Source organism: Suncus etruscus, chromosome 8, assembly GCF_024139225.1.
Source record: "Suncus etruscus isolate mSunEtr1 chromosome 8, mSunEtr1.pri.cur, whole genome shotgun sequence".
Lineage (NCBI taxonomy): Eukaryota > Metazoa > Chordata > Mammalia > Eulipotyphla > Soricidae > Suncus > Suncus etruscus.
Window position 1 is genome coordinate 545,378 of NC_064855.1, and position 20,190 is coordinate 565,567.

A 20,190-nucleotide genomic window follows, 5' to 3' on the forward strand; every position below is an offset into this window, starting at 1 on the left:
TCCAGGTGGGGAGAGGAAGGAAAGCTCATGCTTGCTGAAGCATGGGGGAAGTGCCTCTGAACCTCAGAAACATGGAGTCTGTCTGTCTCTGCACCCCGGGCCTGCCCATTGTCCTGGAGCTGAGCAGAGAGGCGTAAAGAGCACGTTGGGGTACTGTGTCTCTGCAGGGAATACACTCAGGTAACTTTCTTTGTTCCTCTGCAGGTGGAAGGACCATAACTCTCGAATCCATAAGGGACCGGAGCTCATGCAGATCCTCTGATGGTCATCCCTCATGGTCTCAGGAAGTTCTCTCTATGTGTTTGGGAACTGGAGGTTCCCCACATCTGGCTAACAGGTGTGATCCAACTGCAAAGGCTCCACTCACCTCCCAATTTGAGCCCTTGGCTCTCATCTGCCTTCTCCCATGAGTATTGGATCTCCAAACTGGCTTTCTATCTTCCATAAACCCTCTCACACTTAGTTGATTCTGAAGAGATGGACAGGAGAGTCCCACAGATTCCACTTGACAGTTTGTCGTGACCGGGATCACTCTATCAGAGCCTCTTGACCCCATAGTATGTTTGGCAACTATTATTCTAGTATCCACTTTTTGTTGTTGTTGTTGTTTGTTTGTTTGTTTGTGAGCTACTCTTGGTGGTGCTGGCTCTGAGCTCAGAAATTTGTCCTCCCAGACATTGCAAAGCAAACATTTTACCTCTGTGCTATTGCTCCAGAACACTTCTTTTTTTTTTTTTTTTTGGGGGGGGGGTTGGTTTTTTTGAGTCATACCCAGCAGTGCTCAGGGGTTACTCCTGGCTCTGTGCTCAGAAATCGCCCCTGGCAGGCACAGGGGACCATATGGGATTCTGAGATTCGTCATTCTGCATGAAAGGCAAATGCCTTACCTCCATGCTATCTCTCCGGCCCCTCCAGAACACTTCTGACTGGGGAACCTGAGGCTCCAAGCAGTTAAGGCCCAAGCAGAGAGTTGCTTGCTGAAGACAGGATTTCTTTTCTTTTTGTCACTATAGAAGAGGATATTCAAAAAAGTTATAGATGTTAAGGGAATACATCTGAGATATACAAAGGAGATATTTTTATGTTTAGAAATAGTCGAGGGGGAGAGTGTTGTTTCCTGGACACCACTTTGGTCTGTGATTTGGCCATCTGGAATCTGTAAACAACTCACAGCACCTCATATCAGGAAATGTCTTTGACTGAGGGCATTTTGGAAACTGATTATGGTAGCAAGCACAGGTACCCAGTGAAGGGAGTTGGAAGATAGGAGTCCATTGATAATAGATTGATAGGAACAGAGTTTTGGTTACTTCTCAGGCAGAGAGTCTATTTTTTTCATATTGGGAGCTGGCTGGCAGTTAGCTTGAGAGAGGATAATAATCTGCTTCTTTTTTTTTTTTTTTTTGGTTTTTGGGCCACACCCATTTGACGCTCAGGGGTTACTCCTGGCTATGAGCTCAGAAATCGCCCCTGGCTTGGGGGGACCATATGGGACACCGGGGGATCGAACCGCGGTCCGTCCTATGCTAGCGCTTGCAAGGTACACCTTACCTCGAGCGCCACCTTCCCGGCCCCCAATAATCTGCTTCTTAAAGAGCAAAGAGCGCATGGAGCCATGTCATCCCATGTTGCCTGCTGAAGCTTCCGAATCCCTGAGAGGCCTTTGCTTCCTAATTGCTGGAAGTCAGAAGTTCACCAGTTCCATCCCTGCCCCCTGCAGGAATGGGGAAGCCTGGGGTCTCCTTTAAACTGCTCCTCACTGGAACCCACTTGCTGGGACCCTGAGCAGGAGGCCAGGGGTAACCCTGGGGACCAGGAAGGAGAGAGAAGGCTGTGGGGGGGCAGCCGAGGCTGCATCTTCCCCTAAGCTTGGCCAAAAAGCCTACCGCATGGAACCATATTGTCCCCGTGTTGCCTGCTGAAGTTTCCGACTCCCCACAGAACATTACTGTGAAAGATATGCAATCCACCATGGCCAAAACAAAAATCACTAGTACACACACACACACACACACACACACACACACACACACACACACACACACACACACACACACACACACACAAAGGTTAAATGTGGGGTAATAGGAGGTGGGAGTGAGGGAGTAAAGGAATAAAATGAGCTTCTGGGTGGAGTTCTGAAAATGATAGATTAAACCCAATGGTATCCAAATATTTGTCTAGCGCCCCCGTGTGGTTTCACAATGGACAGGGTTAGTAAGGAAAGTTGCCTGCAACTTCCTGAAGCCAGAACCTCTTGTGCTGCCATTCCCCATGTTGGCAAAGACTCCCAGCTCCCAGGAAGGAAAGAGATCCTCCAAGACCTGGAAGCCCGGAAGTTCAAAGCCCCCACCCAAACCCTCTCTCACAGCCTGGTGGGAAATAGGGAAAGCTTGGGGTAACCTTTCAGCTCTGGACCCACCTCACTGACTCCCCAGGCGTGTGGCCCAGGGGAAGTCCTGGAGTTCCAGAGGAAGGAGGTGGAAGGGTTCTGGGGTGACCCAAGCCCCTACCCCTCCTAGGCCGGGTTAAAAACGCCTTTGGCATGGCAGAGGCCTGCCAAACCCCATGCTGGCCAAAACTCCAGGCTCCCAGAAAGGAAAGAGATCAGAGATGGAAGACAGGATTTCTTTGAGGTGTAAACATGGGACTCTTTGGAGATGCAAACACTTTTGAGGCCCCAGCCAGAGAAGGGTGACTGCCCTTAGAAATGGAGAAGTTGTGGGGCCTGAGAGAGACAGCACAAAGGTAGGGTGTTTGCCTTGCATGCAGAAGGACGGTGGTTTGAAACCTGGCATCCCATATGGTCCCCCAAGCCTGCCAAGAGCAATTTCAGAGTGTAGAGCCAGGAGTAAACCCTGAGTGCTGCCGGGTGTGACCAAAAAACAAACAAACAAAAACAAACAAAAAAAAAACCAAAAAGAAAAAGAAAAAAAAGAAATCGAGAAGTTGTTAGGCTGAGACATTGTTTTTTTTGTTTTTGTTTTTTTTTTTTGGGGGGGGGGGGCCACACCCTGTGATGCTCAGGGGTTACTCCTGGCTATGCGCTCAGAAGTTGCTCCTGGCTTCTTGGGGGACCATATGGGACGCCGGGGGATCGAACCGCGGTCCGTCCTAGGCTAGCGCAGGCAAGGCAGGCACCTTACCTCCAGCGCCACCGCCCGGCCCCTTTTTTTTGTTTTTTTGGTTTTTTTTTGTTTTTTTTTTTTTTTGGGAGGCTGAGACATTGTTTGCTTGCCTTGCATACTTCCATCCGGATTCAGTCCCTGATCCCCAGCTTCCCAGATGGTCCCCTGAGTCTTGCCAGGGGTGATTCTTGACAGCAGAGCTAGTAATATTACTGGGTGACCCCAAAACCAAGCCAAAAGAAAAGAATTGGAGAAATTGAAAGAGGATGAATGTCTTTTTGTGGTTTTGTTTTTAGGCTAAACCCAGTAGCACTCCTGTGCTCAGAAATTATTCCTGGGGACTAGAGTGATAGATAGCACAGCACGTAGGACTTTTGCCTTGCACATGGGCTGGATCCCAGCAACCCATATGGCCCTGAGACTGCCATGAGTGATTTCTGAGCACAAAGCCAGGAGTAATCTCTGAGCACCACCATGTGTGGCCCCAAAACAAAGCAAACAAACAAAAGAAATTACTCCTGCAGGCTCAGTGAACCATATGAGATGCCAGGGATCAACCGAGAGCTCAAGTCAGCCATGTGTAAAGCAAACACCCTACCCGCTGTGCTATAGCTTTGGGCCCAAAACTGAATGTGTTGATAAGATTATGAAAGACTATCAGTGATCCAAGTTTCTTCCCCTTGATTATACCTTAGTGTAGTGGAAGCCTCATGTCACCCCCATTCTGGGGGTATTGGGAATGGGGATCTGTGTGTAATGCAGTCAAAGGAAATAATGGCATATGGGTTGGAAGATAAAACAGGTTCAAGAACTTCCACTACAAGCTATCTTGTAAGATAAGGTAAGGTAAGTGATATTGGAGCCAGACAGACTAGCTATGGGAAAAAACCGAAAGAAGTCTCTCTGTCTGTGGTCTTTATTGGAAGAGTAGGACCACCCCCCATGGGTTGAGAACAGGTAGGGCTAGGGGACCAATCCAGACATACCGGTACTTCCCGTCCATGGGGATAAGCACAAGCAAAGAATTATCTTGGATAATGTAATAACTGATTATTCCAACACCTTAGAGACAGGTATAGTCCTACTACCTGATGTCCTATGATCACCATCCCACACTGGTAAGGGGTGTTGGACATTGTATGACTGAAACTCAATCATGAAAAATTTATCTCATGGGGCCGGGCGGTGGCGCTAAAGGTAAGGTGCCTGCCTTGCCTGCGCTAGCCTTGGACGGACCACGGTTCGATCCCCCAGTGTCCCATATGGTCCCCCAAGCCAGGAGCAACTTCTGAGCACATAGCCAGGAGTAACCCCTGAGCGTCACTGGGTGTGGTCCAAAAACCAAAAAAAAAAAAAAAAAAGAAAAGAAAAAATTATCTCATGGTGATTCCATTAAAATTTTATTTGTGGGGTCCGGAGAGATAGCACAGCGGTGTTTGCCTTGCAAGCAGCCGATCCAGGACCAAAGGTGGTTGGTTCGAATCCCGGTGTCCCATATGGTCCCCAGTGCCTGCCAGGAGCTATTTCTGAGCAGACAGCCAGGAGTAACCCCTGAGCACCGCTGGGTGTGGCCCAAAAACAAAACAAACAAACAAACAAAAGGCTTGACAGGGCCAAAGCAATAGTACACCAGGTGTCACTAGATAGCACTGAGAGTAAGGCTTGCATTCAGCCAATCCAGGTTCATTCTCTGGCATCCCGTGTGGTCCCCCAAGCAATGCTAGGAGAAATTCCTTTTTTTTTGGGGGGACCACATCTACTGACTCTCAGGGGTTACTCCTGGGTATGAGTTCAGAAATCACTCTTGGCTTGGAGAAACATATGAGACACTGGGGACTGAATCCACATCTGTCCTGGGTCAGCCACATGCAAGGCAAACGCCCTAGGCTATCACTCTGGTCCTGTCAGGAGCAATTCCTGAGTGCAGGGCCAAGAGAAGTAACCACTGAGCATCAATGGGTGTGCCACCGTAATAAAAATTACAGCGGGATGGGCCGGAGAGATAGCATGGAGGTAAGGCATTTACTTTTCATGCAGAAGGTCATTGGTTCAAATCCCGGCATCCCATATGGTCCCCTAAGCCTTCCAGGAGCGATTTCTGAGCATGGAGCCAGGAGTAACCAAAAACAAAGAAACAAAAAGTTTTCAGGGGGTCAGAGAGATGGCCTGGAGGTAAGGCATTTGCCTTGCGGGCAGAAGGTCAGTGGTTCGAATCCCGGCATCCCATATCATCCCCAGAGCCTGCCAGGAGCGATTTCTGAGCAGAGCCAGGAGTAACCCCTGAGCACTGCCGGGTGTGACCCAGAAAAAAAAAAAATCCAAATGGATTAAAGACTTTGATATCAGACCTGAAACCATAAGGTATATAGAACAACACGTAGGTAAAACACTTCATGACACCCAGTCTAAAGGCATCTTTAAGGAGGAAACAGCACTGTCCAAACAAGTGGAAGCAGAGATAAATGGGACTATATTAAGCTGAGAAGATTCAAAGAAAATAGTGGCCAGGATTCAAGAGCCACCCACTGAGTGGGAGAAACTATTCACCCAATACTCATCAGATAAGGGGCTAATCTCCAAAATACACAAGGCACTGACAGAACTTTACAAGAAAAAAACTTCTAATCCCATCAAAAAATGGGAGAAGAAACGAATAGACAATTTGTCAAAGAAGAAATACAAATGGCAAAAAAGACACATGAAAATATGTTCCACATCACCAATTATCAGGGAGATGCAAATGAAAACAACTATGAGGTACCATCTCACACCACAGAGACTGGCACACATCACAAAGAATGGCAATAAGCAGTTCTGGCCCCCCAAAGAATTATCTTGAATAATATAATAACCAGTTACTCCAACACCTTAGAGTTGGAGTCCTATTACTTGATTTCCTATTACTACCAGCACCACTCCTGTAACTCCACCCTGGATTTAGGTGTACATACCTGAGACCCGCCCTTTTCTGGGAGGGGTCTTGGGAACTCGATATTAGGTGTAACCTTACCCATTCCGGGGAGTGGTCTTGGAAGGTTATATAAAGCCTTTGACCCAGGGGATTAGGGTCTTTGCCCATTTTGGCTTTTGGCCAGCATGGAGGTCAAAGGGAGATGGCTGAAAGGAGTTAAGACGCAGGGCTAGGTAAGAATGGCTGAATGCTTGAAAGGTTGGGATAGAGGCCACACATGTGGTGGATAGGGTATGAATAAAGTTGATGCTTCCTGATGCCTGCCTGTGAGTGAGTTCAATACCCGTCGCTTTCCTGGACCTCAGACCCGCCAGTTGATCGGGGATGAAGCCACGTGGCCAGGGCCTAAGGACAAAGGCCTCCATCCTTCACCATCCACCACCATCCTTAATTATTTAACACAACAGCCTCCCACACTGGTAAGGGGTGTTAGACATTGTATGACTGAAACTCAATCCTAAACAATATGTCTCATGGTGATTCAATTAAAATTTTATTTGTGGAGGAGGGACGGAGGGCCAAGCCTTGGCTAAGGCGGCTGAGGAGGGACAGCCCGGGCGGGTGGGGAGGGGTGAGTGTAAAAAAAATATAAAATTTTATTTGAGGGCTGGAGAGATAGCATGGAGGTAGGGCGTTTGCCTTAAGACACAGAAGGGGGGCCGGGAAGGTGGCGCTAGAGGTAAGGTGTCTGCCTTGCAAGCTAGCGTAGGACGGACCGGACCATGGTTCGATCCCCCGGTGTCCCATATGGTCCCTCCAAGCCAGGGGCGATTTCTGAGCTCATAGCCAGGAGTAACCCCTGAGCGTCAAATGGGTGTGGCCCAAAAACCAAAAAAAAAAAAAAGACACAGAAGGATGGTGGTTCGAATCCCGGCATCCCCTACGGCCCCCTGAGCCTGCCGAGCGATTTCTGAGCATAGAGCGAGGAGTAAGGCCTGAGTATCGCTGGGTGTGGCCCAAAAGCCAAAAGAAAAGTGAAGGAACGAGCTGGCCTGGCCACACGTGGTGGCACTTAGTCCCAGAGCCAAGCTGGGGAAGCCACCCGCGGCCAAGCGCAGGAGAGTGGAAAATGGAGCTGCGGCACGTCGAGACGGCGGACTCCTCTGCTCGGCCACCCCAGGAAGGAGGAGATCATGTGGGTTTGTACGAGGAGGATGCGTAAGTACGAAAGGCCGAGCTAGGGGCTAAGCCTGGACAGCAGAGCAGCCTGGCGCCCAAGCGGCCTCTCGGCACCAGCACAAGTGCCATCGAGTTGGGAGCCAGGACTGAGCTGAGCGCGGCCAGGCGCGGCCCCGGAAGAGCGCTGGTGCTGAGCCCAGAGGCTCCTGCTCGCCTGCGTTCCACGGAAGACCCGTCGGGGACGAGACAGCAGGCGGCAGGGGCGCCGAAGCCGGCTCTGGCCTGCAGACGCACCCGCAGAGGGAGAGGGCGCGGGACGGAGGCCGGGAACGCGGGAAGAGGCGGAGGCGGAGGCGCGGCGGACGGCGCGAGGCGAGCGCGTGTCCGCCCGCCCGGCGCCCCCTGGCGGCAGCCTGGGCCGGGGCAGACGACCGAGCGGCGGCTGGGGCTCCACCCCGCACCCCGAGCCCGCGGCGCGCGGCCCAGAGAGAGGACGTGGCTGCGCGGGGCCCGGAACCAAAGTGCCAGTCCCCGCCGAGGACTCGGGCTGGGCGCTGGAAGCGGGGAACACCGAGCCTGAGGAACGGCTGGCGAGAGCGGGGCCGAGGGAGGGGAGCGGGAGGAAGGGGAGGGCCGCCCACCCGGAAGGAAGGGGAGGGCCGCCCACCCGCTCGCCCACCACGAGCCCAGGCCGAGCGCAGCCGCAGCTCGGACGCGCCAGCCGGAATAGGCGGAGTCGCCCGGAGGAGCCGGGGCCACGCCCCCGCAGGCCGCGCCCAGCGCCCGGCCGCCGCGGCTTTCCCCGCCCCAGGCCTCCACACCACCGAGACGCCTGGCTAGAGAGGACGCGACGCCGAGGGCGCCAGGGCCTTTCCTCCTCCGCCTCCTCTTCGGCAGCGACGCTCGAGAGGTCGCCGACTTCCGGGTCTCTCGGCGTGGCGCTCGTTCTCGCCACTTGCTCGACGGGTGGGGGCAGGCCAGGAGGCGCCGCGGGTGCCATCGAGAGGCGGTCCTCCCGCCCGAGGCGGACAGAGCGCCGCGAGCGTACGTCATCGTCGTGCGCCGGTTGCTAGGCGGCACTGCGAAGCTCGCGGGGAGGGCGCGTGCGGCTCGGGGCGGCTCTCCGCTTCGCCGCGTCTGCCCCAGGCACCGGAGGCCCTGGGCTCTCGTGCGAGGTGGACCGGGAGGCCCTGCGCCCGGTGTGCGCGAGTCCGCAGCCGCCGGCAGCACGGCGTGGTGCCCCTGGAGGAGGCGGTGAGCGGCCCAGGGCGCGGGGGAAGGCTCTCGCCGGCGCCCAAGACACCGGGCTCCGCGAAGCGGGCGCCGCCTCCCTCGGCCGACTGGCTCTCCCCGAGGCCACTGAGCGAGAAGCACCGTCGGGCCCTTCCGGACTCGCGGCCGAAGCACGTAGAGAGCTGCTGGGCTCTCGGCGCCCCAGTTCCAGGCTGCTGGTTTGAATGAAACGTCACACGTCCGCAGATGGGCACTGGGGCCTGAGCAAGCAGTGCCGCTCACACTCCTTGAGTGGCATTAGCCCAAATCCAGGGGCGCGAATCGTGTGCAAATCCGCCCTTTCCCGCTCCCCGCCTGAAGGCTCAAGTTGCTTGCTCACCTTCCACAGGGTCCACCCCCCCCCCGTGGGTGGACAGAATATAAAACATGGTTCATAGATCACCGTGAACATCACACCTTGACTATTCTCCTAGTGAGGGTAGAAACTTACTTTCCCCCTAGACGTTTTGGGGTTGTTTTGCCTTCCCTTTTGGGCCAGACCCAGCAGTGTTCCTTCCAGGGAACCAAGCAGGGGTAACCCAGGGCTCCTACATTGCAAAAGGCACCTTCCAGGGCCTGCAGCCGACCAAGTTTCATTCCCTACCCCATATGATTTGACCCCTGCCAGGAATGACCTCTGAGAGTAGAGCCAGGAATAATAAGCCTTGAGCAACACTGGATGTGTCCCCCAAGGACCTCTCCCCTCAAAAGAAGCTACTTTGACCCCCATCTAGGCTTTTGGAGATAAACTAATTTATGTGAAAGTTGTCCCTCTTTTTTGGTTTTGGGGCCACACTCGAAGATGCCTAGGAATTACTCCTGGTTCTGCACTCAGGAATTTTTCCTGGTGAGCTCAGGGGACCATATATCCTATATGCCAGAGAATGAACCTGGGTCAGCTGCGTGCAAGGCAAACGCCTACTCACTGTGCTATCGATAGCTTAAGTCCTTGTCAAAGTATTTTTAAAATGATAAAGCAGTGGATGTTTGCTTTTTAATCTGATTTTTCTCTCTTTTGAAAAAAATTTTGTTTTGGGGACACAATAATGGTACTAGGGACTTAGTCTTGACTGTACTCAGGGTAAATTACTCCAGGTAGACTTGGACCATATCTGGTTTCTAGGGTGCTGGGGATTGAACCCGGGGTGGCTGTGGGCAAGACAGATGACCCTGTCTGCTGTATAATCAATCACTCGGCCCAATTTTTTTTCGTAATTTCTCACCCCTTCAATCTCATTTCCTTAGTGCTTTGCAGTCCTGATTGGAGCATTAGAGATTTGTTGGGATATTCTCTGATGAATACTGTTAGCATAAAAACTGTCTTCCTAATCAAAAGCCTACATGATATGGCTGCTCTCGATACCCAAGGTAGGGGAAGGTCTCTCAGGCATAGAAAAGTGGAAAGCAGCTACCCACAGTTAGTGTTTTACATTTTATTTATTTATTTATTTATTTGTTTATTTTTTGGATCTGCACTCAGAAATCCTTTCTGGCAGGCTTGGGGGACAATATGGGATGTAGGGAATCAAAACTGTGTCCATCCCATGTCGGCTGCATGCAAGGCAAACACCCTGCTGCTGAGGTAGCGCTCTGGTACCCAGTGTTTTACATTGTAATGTAGTTTCTCATGTGCCCTTACCCAGTGATTTAAATAGTTTATATGAACCATTATTTAATTATTTTAAAATTGAGCTGGATTAGGGTCTGGAATAGTTGGGGTCAGGCAGGGTGCCTAGCATCCACCTTACCTGAGTTTGATCCCTAGCACCCCATAAGGTCCCATGAAGCCCTCCAGGAATGAAGATCCCTGAACACAGAGCAGGAGTAAGCCCTGAGCACTGTTGAATATGATCCAAAACCAATAAATTTAAAAACAGGGAGTCTGGGGCCCGGAGAGATAGCACAGCGGCGTTTGCCTTGCAAGCAGCCGATCCAGGACCAAAGGTGGTTGGTTCGAATCCCGGTGTCCCATATGGTCCCCCGTGCCTGCCAGGAGCTATTTCTGAGCAGACAGCCAGGAGTAACCCCTGAGCAACGCCGGGTGTGGCCCAAAAAAAAAACCAAAAAACCGGGAGTCTGAGTGATAGCACATTGGGTAAGGTGTTTACGCCTTGCATGCGACCTACCCAGTACCGACCCAGGTTCCGCCGTCCCATATGATCCCACTGAGCCTGCAAGGAGTGATTTCTGAGTGCAGATCCAGGAGTAACCCTTGAGCATCGCCTGGTGTGGCCCAAAAACCAAAACAAAAATAAACATGCATGCAGTAGATTCCTGGCATTCTAATTTTTGGCTTCTGAAGTTGTGTGTTGCCCAAACCATTCTTCTCCTCCCCACCCCCTAATTTCTAAATTTTGTCCCAGGTTCTATCCTTGGAATCCCATATGGTTCCCTGAGCACTGCCAGGAATGATTCTTGTTGGGTTTTTTTGTTTTTTGTTTTTTGGGTCACAACCGGCAGTGCTCAGGGGTTACTCCTGACTCCATGCTCAGAAATTGCTCCTGGCGGGGCCGGGTAGGTGGCGCTGGAGGTAAGGTGTCTGCCTTTCAAGCGCTAGCCAAGGAAGGACCACGGTTCGATCCCCCGGCGTCCCATATGGTCCCCCCAAGCCAGGGGCGATTTCTGAGCACATAGCCAGGAGTAACCCCTGAGAGTCAAACGGGTGTGGCCCAAAAACCAAAAAAAAAAAAAAAAAAAAAAAAGAAATTGCTCCTGGCAGGCACGGGGGACCATATGGGACGCCAGGATTCGAACCGATGACCTTCTGCATGAAAGGCAAATGCCTTACCTCCATGCTATCTCTCCGGCCCCAGGAGTGTTTCTTGAATGCATAGCTAGGAGCAACCCTAAAATAAAAAATCTAAAATGAAACGATAAAATACCAACATATGGAACATAAATAAAGTGTATTGTTTCATGATACTTTATATGTACATAGATAGCATCTGCCTTGTCTCAAAGTAAATGGTAATATTAACTCTGGGGTCAGTCAAAACATACAAATACTGCCCTATATCATGTATTAGATATTATCATCACCCCCCATTTTATAGTAGCTATTGGTAAGTACAGGAAAAAAAATTTTTTTTGGCTTTTTGGGCCACACTCTGTGACACTCAGGGGTTACTCCTAGCTATGCACTCAGAAATCGCTCCTGGCTTGGGGGACCATATGGAACAGCAGGGGTCAAACCCAGGTTCGTCCTGGGTCAGCCATGTGCAAGGGTTCAAACGCCCTACCATTGTGCTATCACTCTGGTCCCAGGAAAAAGAAATTTTAACTATAAATTGCTGCCATTTCTACATACTAAAACTTTATTTCTTTTTTTTTTTTTTCCCTGCCCGTTCGAACCCCTACTTATTCTTTTTATATCTTTGGTTTTTGGGTCACACCTGGCAGCTCTCAGTTTACTCCTGGCTCTGCCCTCAGAAGTCACTCCTGGCAGGCTCAGGGGACCATATGGGAAGTCTGGATTCGAACCGGGGTCCATCCTGTGTTGGCCGTGTGCAAGGCAAATGCCTTACCGCTTTGCTATTGCTCTGGCCCCACCAACCTGACTTTATTTTTTTGGTTTTGGGTTTTGAAGCCACACCCAGTGACACTCCGGGGTTACTCCTGGCTATGTGGTTAAAAAAAAAAAAAAAAAAAAAAAAAACAGTGAAGTATTCTGCAAACACAATTGTGCAGCTTTTAAGATTTTTACAGGAATCTTTGTTTTGTTTTTTGTTTTTTTGGGCCACACCCAGCGGTGCTCAGGGGTTACTCCTGGCTGTCTGCTCAGAAATAGCTCCTGGCAGGCACGGGGGACCCTATGGGACACCGGGATTCGAACCAACCACCTTTGGTCCTGGATCGGCTGCTTGCAAGGCAAACGCCGCTGTGCTATCTCTCCGGGCCCTACAGGAATCTTTAAAGGCCATAAAAGCTGACTATTAAACAGCCCTTTTACTTGTAAAGGAGAATAAAATGGAGAAACGGGTGAAACCTTGCATTCTGAGTGCTGCTACCATTTTGAGAGGACATTGAGGAACTCCAGAATGTCATCTTGTGCTTAATTTTAACTCAGCTGATGACTGAGCACTTTAGCGTTTACAACAAAACATCTACTCATCTTTCTACTTAATCAGTTGAGATGAATCTACTAATCCAGGGAGGAAAAAGAAGCGCTTTGCTTATGTTCAAAATAAGACTTTAGGGCCCGGAGAGATAGCACAGCAGCGTTTGCCTTGCAAGCAGCCTATCCAGGACCTAAGGTGGTTGGATCGAATCCCGGTGTCCCATAGGGTCCCCCGTGCCTGCCAGGAGCTATTTCTGAGCAGACAGCCAGGAGTAACCCCTGAGCACCGCCGGGTGTGGCCCCAAAAAACAAAACAAAAACAAAACAAAACAAGACTTTAAAAATTAAGTGTGCCATTTTCATGAGCCTATGCTTGACCACTTAAGGCAGTTTTGGGGACTATCAGAGGCACTGAGTTGGAAAGTGAAAGGAGTAAATGTTCGTCTATCCACCATACTTTTGTTTCGGATTTTGGGGAAGAAAACTGAAATTCAAGAAGTACTCCATTAGTCATTGAGCATTCGCACTGCTGGATCTGCTTGAATGGACTGGAAATCATCAGCATGTCACCACAGACCATTGAAAGAAACCACTGTACTTGATCCCAGTTTCCGTTGGCTTCTGAAGATCTTCATGCTTTCTGTTATGTGCTCAGTGTCCTTGGTTAAAGTACCACGGTCAACTAAATTTATGATTTTGACACAGCAACCAAAATACATCTGTCACTTGAAATTCCCAAACTCCCAGAACATTTTGATGCATTTAAGCTTAAAGTACATTGACTCTAACTGAGAAATACCAATTTTATTGGTCATTATAGAATACTGTAAGTGAAAGTTGCTGAGAACCCAGCTACAGAATTCATGCTCAGGCCCGGAGAGAGAGCGCAGCGACGGGACGTGGCCCGCCTCCCCCCCCCCCCCGCACGAGCTTCCCGGGGGTCGGGACTCTGCGCCCCACGCCCGCCCTCAGGCGGTCCCGCTCGGGACCCGGCACTGCAGCCGAGGGGGCGCCTCGCCTCCCGGGGCAGGGAGCGTGGGAGGCAGGGAGGGAGGGCGGGAGCGAGCGGGGCCGGGCGCGGGTCCTGGGCCACGGTGGCTGTCCGGCGCGCCGTCCCGTGCTGCCACGCGGTCCCCTCGCGACTCCGCACGCTCCGCAGACGCCTGCGGGGCTGGCTCTGCACGCGGCTCTTGCCCCGAGCTCCCGGCCCTGGCCAGCCGCGTCGGAACAGCCCCGCGCGGCCCCGAGCGTGCCCGAGGCTGCCGGCGCCTCCCCGTCGTCCAGCTTCCGTGACCGCAGCTCCGGGCTCACGCGAGGCAGACGCCCCCGTCCGTGCGAGTGCCGGCCCCGGGCCCGCCTGCCCTCCTTCCCTCCCTCCCTCCCTCGGCCCTCCGGTCCGCCCTCCGTCCAGGCCCGCGGCGGCCACGCCCACTCCTCCGCCCCAAGCGGCGTCCAGGCGGCTTGAAAAACCCCGCCGCGTCGGCCTCCCCGTTTCCGTACAGGCGTGCGCGTGCGGGGCCTGCCCGGGCGACGGCGCCGCGCCTGGGGGCCGCCATCTTGGAGCGGAAGCCCGCCCGGACGCCGCCATCTTGCCCGCACGAGGCTATTTCCGCTTCCGGCGCGGGCCCTTCGCCCTTTTCCCTGGCGGAGCCGCGGCGGAGCGGCGGCTGGCCTCGTTGCTCCCCAAGGATCCGCTGCCATCCTCGTCGCCGCGGCCACCCCCGCGCTCCCCGCCACCATGACCGAGCAGATGACCCTCCGTGGCACCCTCAAGGGCCACAATGGCTGGGTGACGCAGATCGCCACCACCCCGCAGTTCCCCGACATGATCCTGTCGGCGTCTCGAGGTACGGGGCCGGCCGGGCCTCTCCGGGACGCCGTCGGGCCGCGTGTCCCGGAGCCCCGAAGGCCCGTGCTGAGACCCAGAGGCTGCTGCTGAGCCGCCGCCGGCCTCGCTCGGCTTCGGAGGGGAATTGTTGCGCCCTGGGCAGCCGCGCGCTCCGCTCCGCTCCGCTCCGCGCCGGGGAGGCGCCTTGCAGGGTCCGCGGGCCTCCGGGCTGGGTAGAAGGCAAGCCGGGGTCTGCGGGCGCCTCCCGGAGGGCGCTTGAGCTGCTCTTGCCCAGCTGCTTCCCGCCGAGCGGCGAGGACTGTGCGGCTTGGTCCCGACCACAAAGCGATCCGGGCGGATCCCGCACGCGGCTCGTTCCCACCTGCGCGGGTCAGGGGCCTCGAACCGCCCCTGGGGGGGTGCTCGGGATCGGATGCGGACCAGCGAGTGAGTCCGCTTCCCCGGCTGTTCCTTGGGCCCGCCGAGCTCGTGTTCACCCTGGGCAGAACAGGGCGATGCTCCGGGCTCCCTCCTGGCTCTGCTTTCGGAAATGGTTCTTGAGGTGTTTCGGAGGCGGGCCGTCAAGTCCGGCTGGGCTCTTCCGAGGCTTGCCGACCGTTTCGCTCCCGGCCCTCCGCGCAGCTTTCTGCAAAAAGCTTCTTGGAACTGGGCTCCGGCAGGTGGCCGCGTGCCCGTAGTTCACGGGCCCTGGTTTCTCCTCAGATAAGACCATCATCATGTGGAAGCTGACCCGGGACGAGACCAACTACGGCATCCCGCAGCGGGCTCTGCGGGGCCACTCGCACTTCGTGAGTGACGTGGTCATCTCCTCCGACGGCCAGTTTGCCCTCTCGGGCTCCTGGGACGGAACCCTGCGCCTGTGGGATCTCACAACGCAAGTACCTGCCCCGGGGCCCCGGGCTTGTTGGTTGGTTTCCTGTCACCTTGCTGGCAGCTAAAGCTGGGCGGTTGCCAAGCGAACCTGCTTCTGTGCTGCCGGGTGGGTCTTTGGAGGTTGAGCACGAATCATGGAGAATCCTGGTGATGACAGACGACATGATCACCAATCCCTATGGGAATGAGGACATGTCCTGCAATTCTGATCGGATTCAAAAACTGCTTTGATGGTTAAGCTCCTTCTGGGTTGTGTCGAGTTTTAAGGTCTTCAGGGGGTCAGAAAGAGGCATGGGGTGGGCATTTGGCTTTGCATGCAACAGACTTGGCAGGGTTCAATCCCTGGCACCACTTGTGATCCCATAAGCCTTTAGTGCACAGACAGGTTTATGCCCCGAGTATTGCATACTGTGGCCAGGAAACAAGACTAGGAAAATAACCTGGAGGGTTATTTGGAAAAATCTGTCCAGATGGGTTGGAGATAGTACAACCTTGCACATGACTGGCTTGGGGTCAATCCCTGGCAATGTGGCTTCCCTGACTACTGGCTATAGTTGTCCCCCCAAAATACATGAATCCAAAAAGTGAGATTAGGCCCTTGACTTTGACATAGAGCAGCCAGGCACTACCAGGAGTGATTCCTAAGGATAGATGCAGGCATAAGTCCTGGGCATCCTTGGTTGTGCTCCACTAACTTGAAATCTATAGCTAAAAAGACCTAACTTGTCTCTTGAGTGACCCGCGTTGCATCCTCAGGGGCACCACTACTCGCCGCTTTGTGGGCCACACCAAGGACGTGCTGAGCGTGGCCTTCTCCTCTGACAACCGGCAGATTGTCTCTGGCTCCAGAGATAAGACCATCAAGCTCTGGAACACGTTGGGGGTGTGCAAGTACACTGTGCAGGTGAGGGAGGTCTCACGAGCCAGCCTTCTCGATTGAGTTTTGTTTGCTGCTTAGAAATCTGGAATCGGTTCTGGTGTCCACTGTGGTGTGGAGGTGGAGGTGGTGGCAAGTGGTTGGGATGGTAGGGGCCCGGCTGTCCCTCACATCTCTGCTCTGCTTTGTAGGACGAGAGCCACTCTGAGTGGGTGTCATGTGTCCGCTTCTCACCTAATAGCAGCAACCCCATCATCGTCTCCTGTGGCTGGGACAAGCTGGTCAAGGTGAGTGGGGAGCAAGGACAGGCTGGTATGCAGCCTAGGTTAGCCCCTCGCTGCAGGCCATGCTGGGCATCTCCCCATTTCCTGGAGCATGCAAGGTTGGTGGAGTGAGCCATGATGAACCCAACATGCCATCTGAACGCCAGTGCTGAAACCCAGAGGCTGTTTCTGAGCTGCACTGCAGCCTGCCTTGATGCTCCTGGGTGGGGCAGGGTTCGAAGGAAGCCCTTTCTTCTGGCTTTTCTCATTTCTGTGGACCTCGGCTGCAATGGGAAGGTTCTCGATTTGAAGGGGACAGAGCTGCAACTTAAACATCTCCCTCTGTCTACTTACTCTTGTTATTTTCTCAGCACCTGTTGAATGTGTTTGTAAATTTAGCCAGGCACACCCAGATAGGTACTCAAGGACCTGTCTAGCCATTCTTGGGTTCAAGCCCACACACAGAACATGTTCCTTCTGGGCCCAGAGCGATATGGCACAGCGGGTAGGGTACTATGCACATGGTCAACCTGGGTTCCATCTTGGCATCTCAGATGGTCGCCCAGGCCAGCTAGGAGTGGTTCCTGAGCACAGAGCCAGGAGTATCACCTGATCCCTGGGTGTGGCCCCAAAATAAAAGCAAAGCTTTCTCCAGTATCAGCTTTTCCTCGTTTTGGTTTTGGATTTTCAGGAAAACACTCTCTTTGTGGTTCTGGACTTCCACAGAACTTGCTACTTCTTAGGGGCTCAAGCTTGTGTGTTAGAATTTCTGAATTCCTTTCTTCCTTTGGTGGGTGGGTGCCTGTGCATGCTTGAGATTTCCTAGATGTTTGCTTCTAGACCGCATCTCCAGTGTCCTGGCTTTAGGACCTGAGGATTCTCTAGTATGCAGTGCAAGCCCTTCCCATTGTGCTGTCACACTGGTCCCACCAGGCAGCGTTTAAACAAAAGTCCACATTTTGGGCTTGCGTTAAACTCCTGAGAATGGTAGGTTCCAATCAAGAGTTCTTCATGTGTGTACCCTCCCATTTCTCTACAAAATACAGGTGTGGAACCTGGCGAACTGCAAGCTGAAGACTAATCACATTGGCCACACAGGCTATTTGAACACTGTCACCGTCTCCCCAGATGGGTCCCTCTGTGCTTCTGGAGGCAAGGTATTAAGGCTAGGGCTTGGGGGGGGGGGTGGCTTGAGCCGCATCCATTAATGTTTATGGGATGCTGCTGGCCATTCTTGGGGGACTATATGGGATGTTCTTAGGAATCCAAACTGTTGGCCACATGCAGCACGAAGCCCTACCTGCTTATCCTGTCTTCCAGCCTGGAAGTGTTTTTTCTGTTTGGCTTTTGGGTCACACCCAGCAGCGCTCAGGGGTTGCTCCTGGCAGCTCGGGGGACCATATGGGATGCAGAGATTTAAGGCAAACGAGCCTGGGAGTTTCTTAAAATGCATAAATAGTATGAGGATAGAGGTAGCCTCAGAGCAGAGTACTGCAAACTGCAGTAGTTATGGTTTTGGGCCCATAGCCAGTAATTCTCAACCATAATCTCCTATGCTCCATGGGCTCCATGTGTTCAGGGCTGTGGGGATAAAACCTGTGTTGGCCATTTGAATGACAAGCACCTTACCTGCTTTATTAACTCCAGACTGCTGTAGTAATAACATGGCACAGATGAGGGCCAGGCACCTGGGTAGTCCTGACTTGAGGTGTTGAAAGACTCCCAGAAATAATTCCCAGCATCATGGGGGCCAGAGAGAGAGCATGGAGGTAAGGGTTTGCCTTTCATGCAGAAGGTCGTCGGTTCAAATCCGGGAGTCCCATATGATCTCCCGTGCCTGCCAGGAGCAATTTCTGAGCGTGGAGCCAGGAGTAACCGCTGAGCGCTGCTGGGGGTGACCGAAAAACCACAAAACAAGTTCTCAGCGTGATGAGGCATTGCTTTGGGGAGCAGTTCAGGCCACTAGGGGTAGTTAGTCGGTCTGGGGTGGCTGCATGAACATCTAGGCGCTGCTGTTACTGATAACCTCGATTCCTGAATCTTCTCTGTCCAGGATGGCCAGGCGATGCTCTGGGACCTCAACGAGGGCAAGCACTTGTATACGCTTGATGGAGGTGACATCATCAATGCTCTGTGTTTCAGTCCCAACCGCTATTGGCTCTGTGCTGCCACCGGGCCCAGCATAAAGATCTGGGTGAGGGCCACTAACCCAAGATCCAACTCCTTCCTCAGCAGATGCCATGTTGGGGATGGGATGGAGTTAGAACCTTGTTCCCTACAAGGGATGATTGGGCAGCAAAGATACAGCATCTTTCTTGACCGGTCCAGATGGCATTGGGGTTTGAACAATGCTTTATTTTAGTAAGGCGTTTCTGCACACTTTGAGGTGCTTCTACCTTCCCTGGCCTTGGTGCCCATTTATATTCCAGAAGCACAGTATCTTCAGTGATGACCAAAACACCCTCTGGGCATGGATGGGCTAATTCTTTGGGGGCGCTGTCTTTCAAGTACGGGCCTCTCACCCTCGTTATGCCTCTAGGACCTGGAGGGCAAGATCATTGTGGATGAGCTGAAACAGGAAGTGATCAGCACCAGCAGCAAGGCAGAACCTCCACAGTGCACCTCTCTGGCATGGTCTGCTGATGGCCAGGTAAGGGTCACTTCTCTGCCCGCCCCAAAGCAGCAGTGCAGATGTTTGAGGGGTGGCTACGAGACCGTTTCTCAAGTGGGGCCAGTTGGCCATCCAGTTTGAGAGTCTTAAGAGGGGATAGAGAAACCTGCGTGGGTTACTCCTGGCCGTATTCAGGGGACCATATATAGGGTGTTGAGGTCTGCCAGGCTCACAACTGACCTGTCCCATATGCTCTCTTACAGACACTGTTTGCCGGCTACACAGACAACCTGGTGCGAGTGTGGCAAGTGACCATTGGCACACGTTAGACGGAGAACAAATCAGAAATAAAGCCTTGAATTTGATACTGAGTGGTGTCTCATCGAGGATGAAAACTTGTATTTGGGGCTGTGCTGTTTGTTGGTGGGTGGGCATGACTCTAGGCTGGTGCCAGAGTTCTCATCTTGGCAGATGGTTCTCAGGGCATAAGTGAGGCAAACCAAGTGAGAAGTTGGGTGAACTGGGCTTTGGAGATGAGAGCTTGCTGCGGGCACTCCAGTGGGTTCTGGATGCCTCTCCATTCCGAATTCTGAAGTGGTAGGCATGGAGTTTGTGTGGATTTTTGGGATGGAGTCACACCCAACAGTGCTCGGGCTACTCTTTTTTTTTTTTTTTTTTTGGTTTTTGGGCCACACCCGTTTGACGCTCAGGGGTTACTCCTGGCTATGGGCTCAGGAGTCGTTCCTGGCTTGGGGGACCACATGGGACACCGGGGGATCGAACTGCGGTCCGTCCTACGCTAGCGCTTGCAAGGCAGACACCTTACCTCTAGCGCCACCTTCCCGGCCCCCCTCGGGCTACTCTTAAGACAAACGCCTTAACTCCATGCCATCTCTCCAGCCCCTGCACTCCTTTTGAAGACTACTGAGTACGGCATGCGCAGTGCAGTAGTTTGCCTCGCATGCAGCTCACCCGGGTGTGATTCCTGGCATCCAATATGGTTCCCCACCCCGCCAGGAACAATTCAATTCAGTGAAGACCCAGGAGGAAACCCTGAGTGCTGCTGGATACAGCCCCAATCCCCCCACCCACCCAGAAAAAAAAACAACCCTGAACTGTTATGAAAGCAATTTTGAGGCTCAGGGTGGTCAGTATCAGTTTGAAATGCAA

The 20,190-nt window shown here is 53.0% G+C and overlaps 1 protein-coding gene and 2 non-coding genes across 3 annotated transcripts; all 3 read left to right on the forward strand.

Annotated features, from left to right (window-relative positions):
• Nucleotides 1-14,175: 14,175 nt before the first annotated feature.
• On the forward strand, nucleotides 14,176-19,368 carry RACK1 (receptor for activated C kinase 1). The gene is made up of 8 exons (XM_049778089.1): nucleotides 14,176-14,394; nucleotides 15,099-15,270; nucleotides 16,026-16,173; nucleotides 16,338-16,433; nucleotides 17,456-17,566; nucleotides 18,463-18,603; nucleotides 18,949-19,059; nucleotides 19,284-19,368. The coding sequence occupies exons 1-8, from the start codon at nucleotides 14,286-14,288 to the stop codon at nucleotides 19,347-19,349; spliced, it is 954 nt and encodes a 317-aa protein (XP_049634046.1). The 5' UTR covers nucleotides 14,176-14,285; the 3' UTR covers nucleotides 19,350-19,368.
• LOC126017200 (small nucleolar RNA SNORD96 family) lies at nucleotides 15,410-15,485 on the forward strand. Its single transcript, XR_007498843.1, has one exon. It is a non-coding gene; the product is annotated as a small nucleolar RNA SNORD96 family (small nucleolar RNA).
• On the forward strand, nucleotides 16,539-16,606 carry LOC126017223 (small nucleolar RNA SNORD95). Its single transcript, XR_007498859.1, has one exon. It is a non-coding gene; the product is annotated as a small nucleolar RNA SNORD95 (small nucleolar RNA).
• Nucleotides 19,369-20,190: the final 822 nt, after the last annotated feature.

Coding starts and splice junctions, on each gene's coding strand:
- RACK1 (XM_049778089.1), top strand. CDS start 14,286: ATGACCGAGCAGATGACCCTCCGTGGCACCCTCAAGGGCCACAATGGC. Junction 15,271..16,025: donor CGCCTGTGGGATCTCACAAC/GCAAGTACCTGC, acceptor TTGCATCCTCAG/GGGCACCACTACTCGCCGCT. Junction 18,604..18,948: donor GGCCCAGCATAAAGATCTGG/GTGAGGGCCACT, acceptor TTATGCCTCTAG/GACCTGGAGGGCAAGATCAT.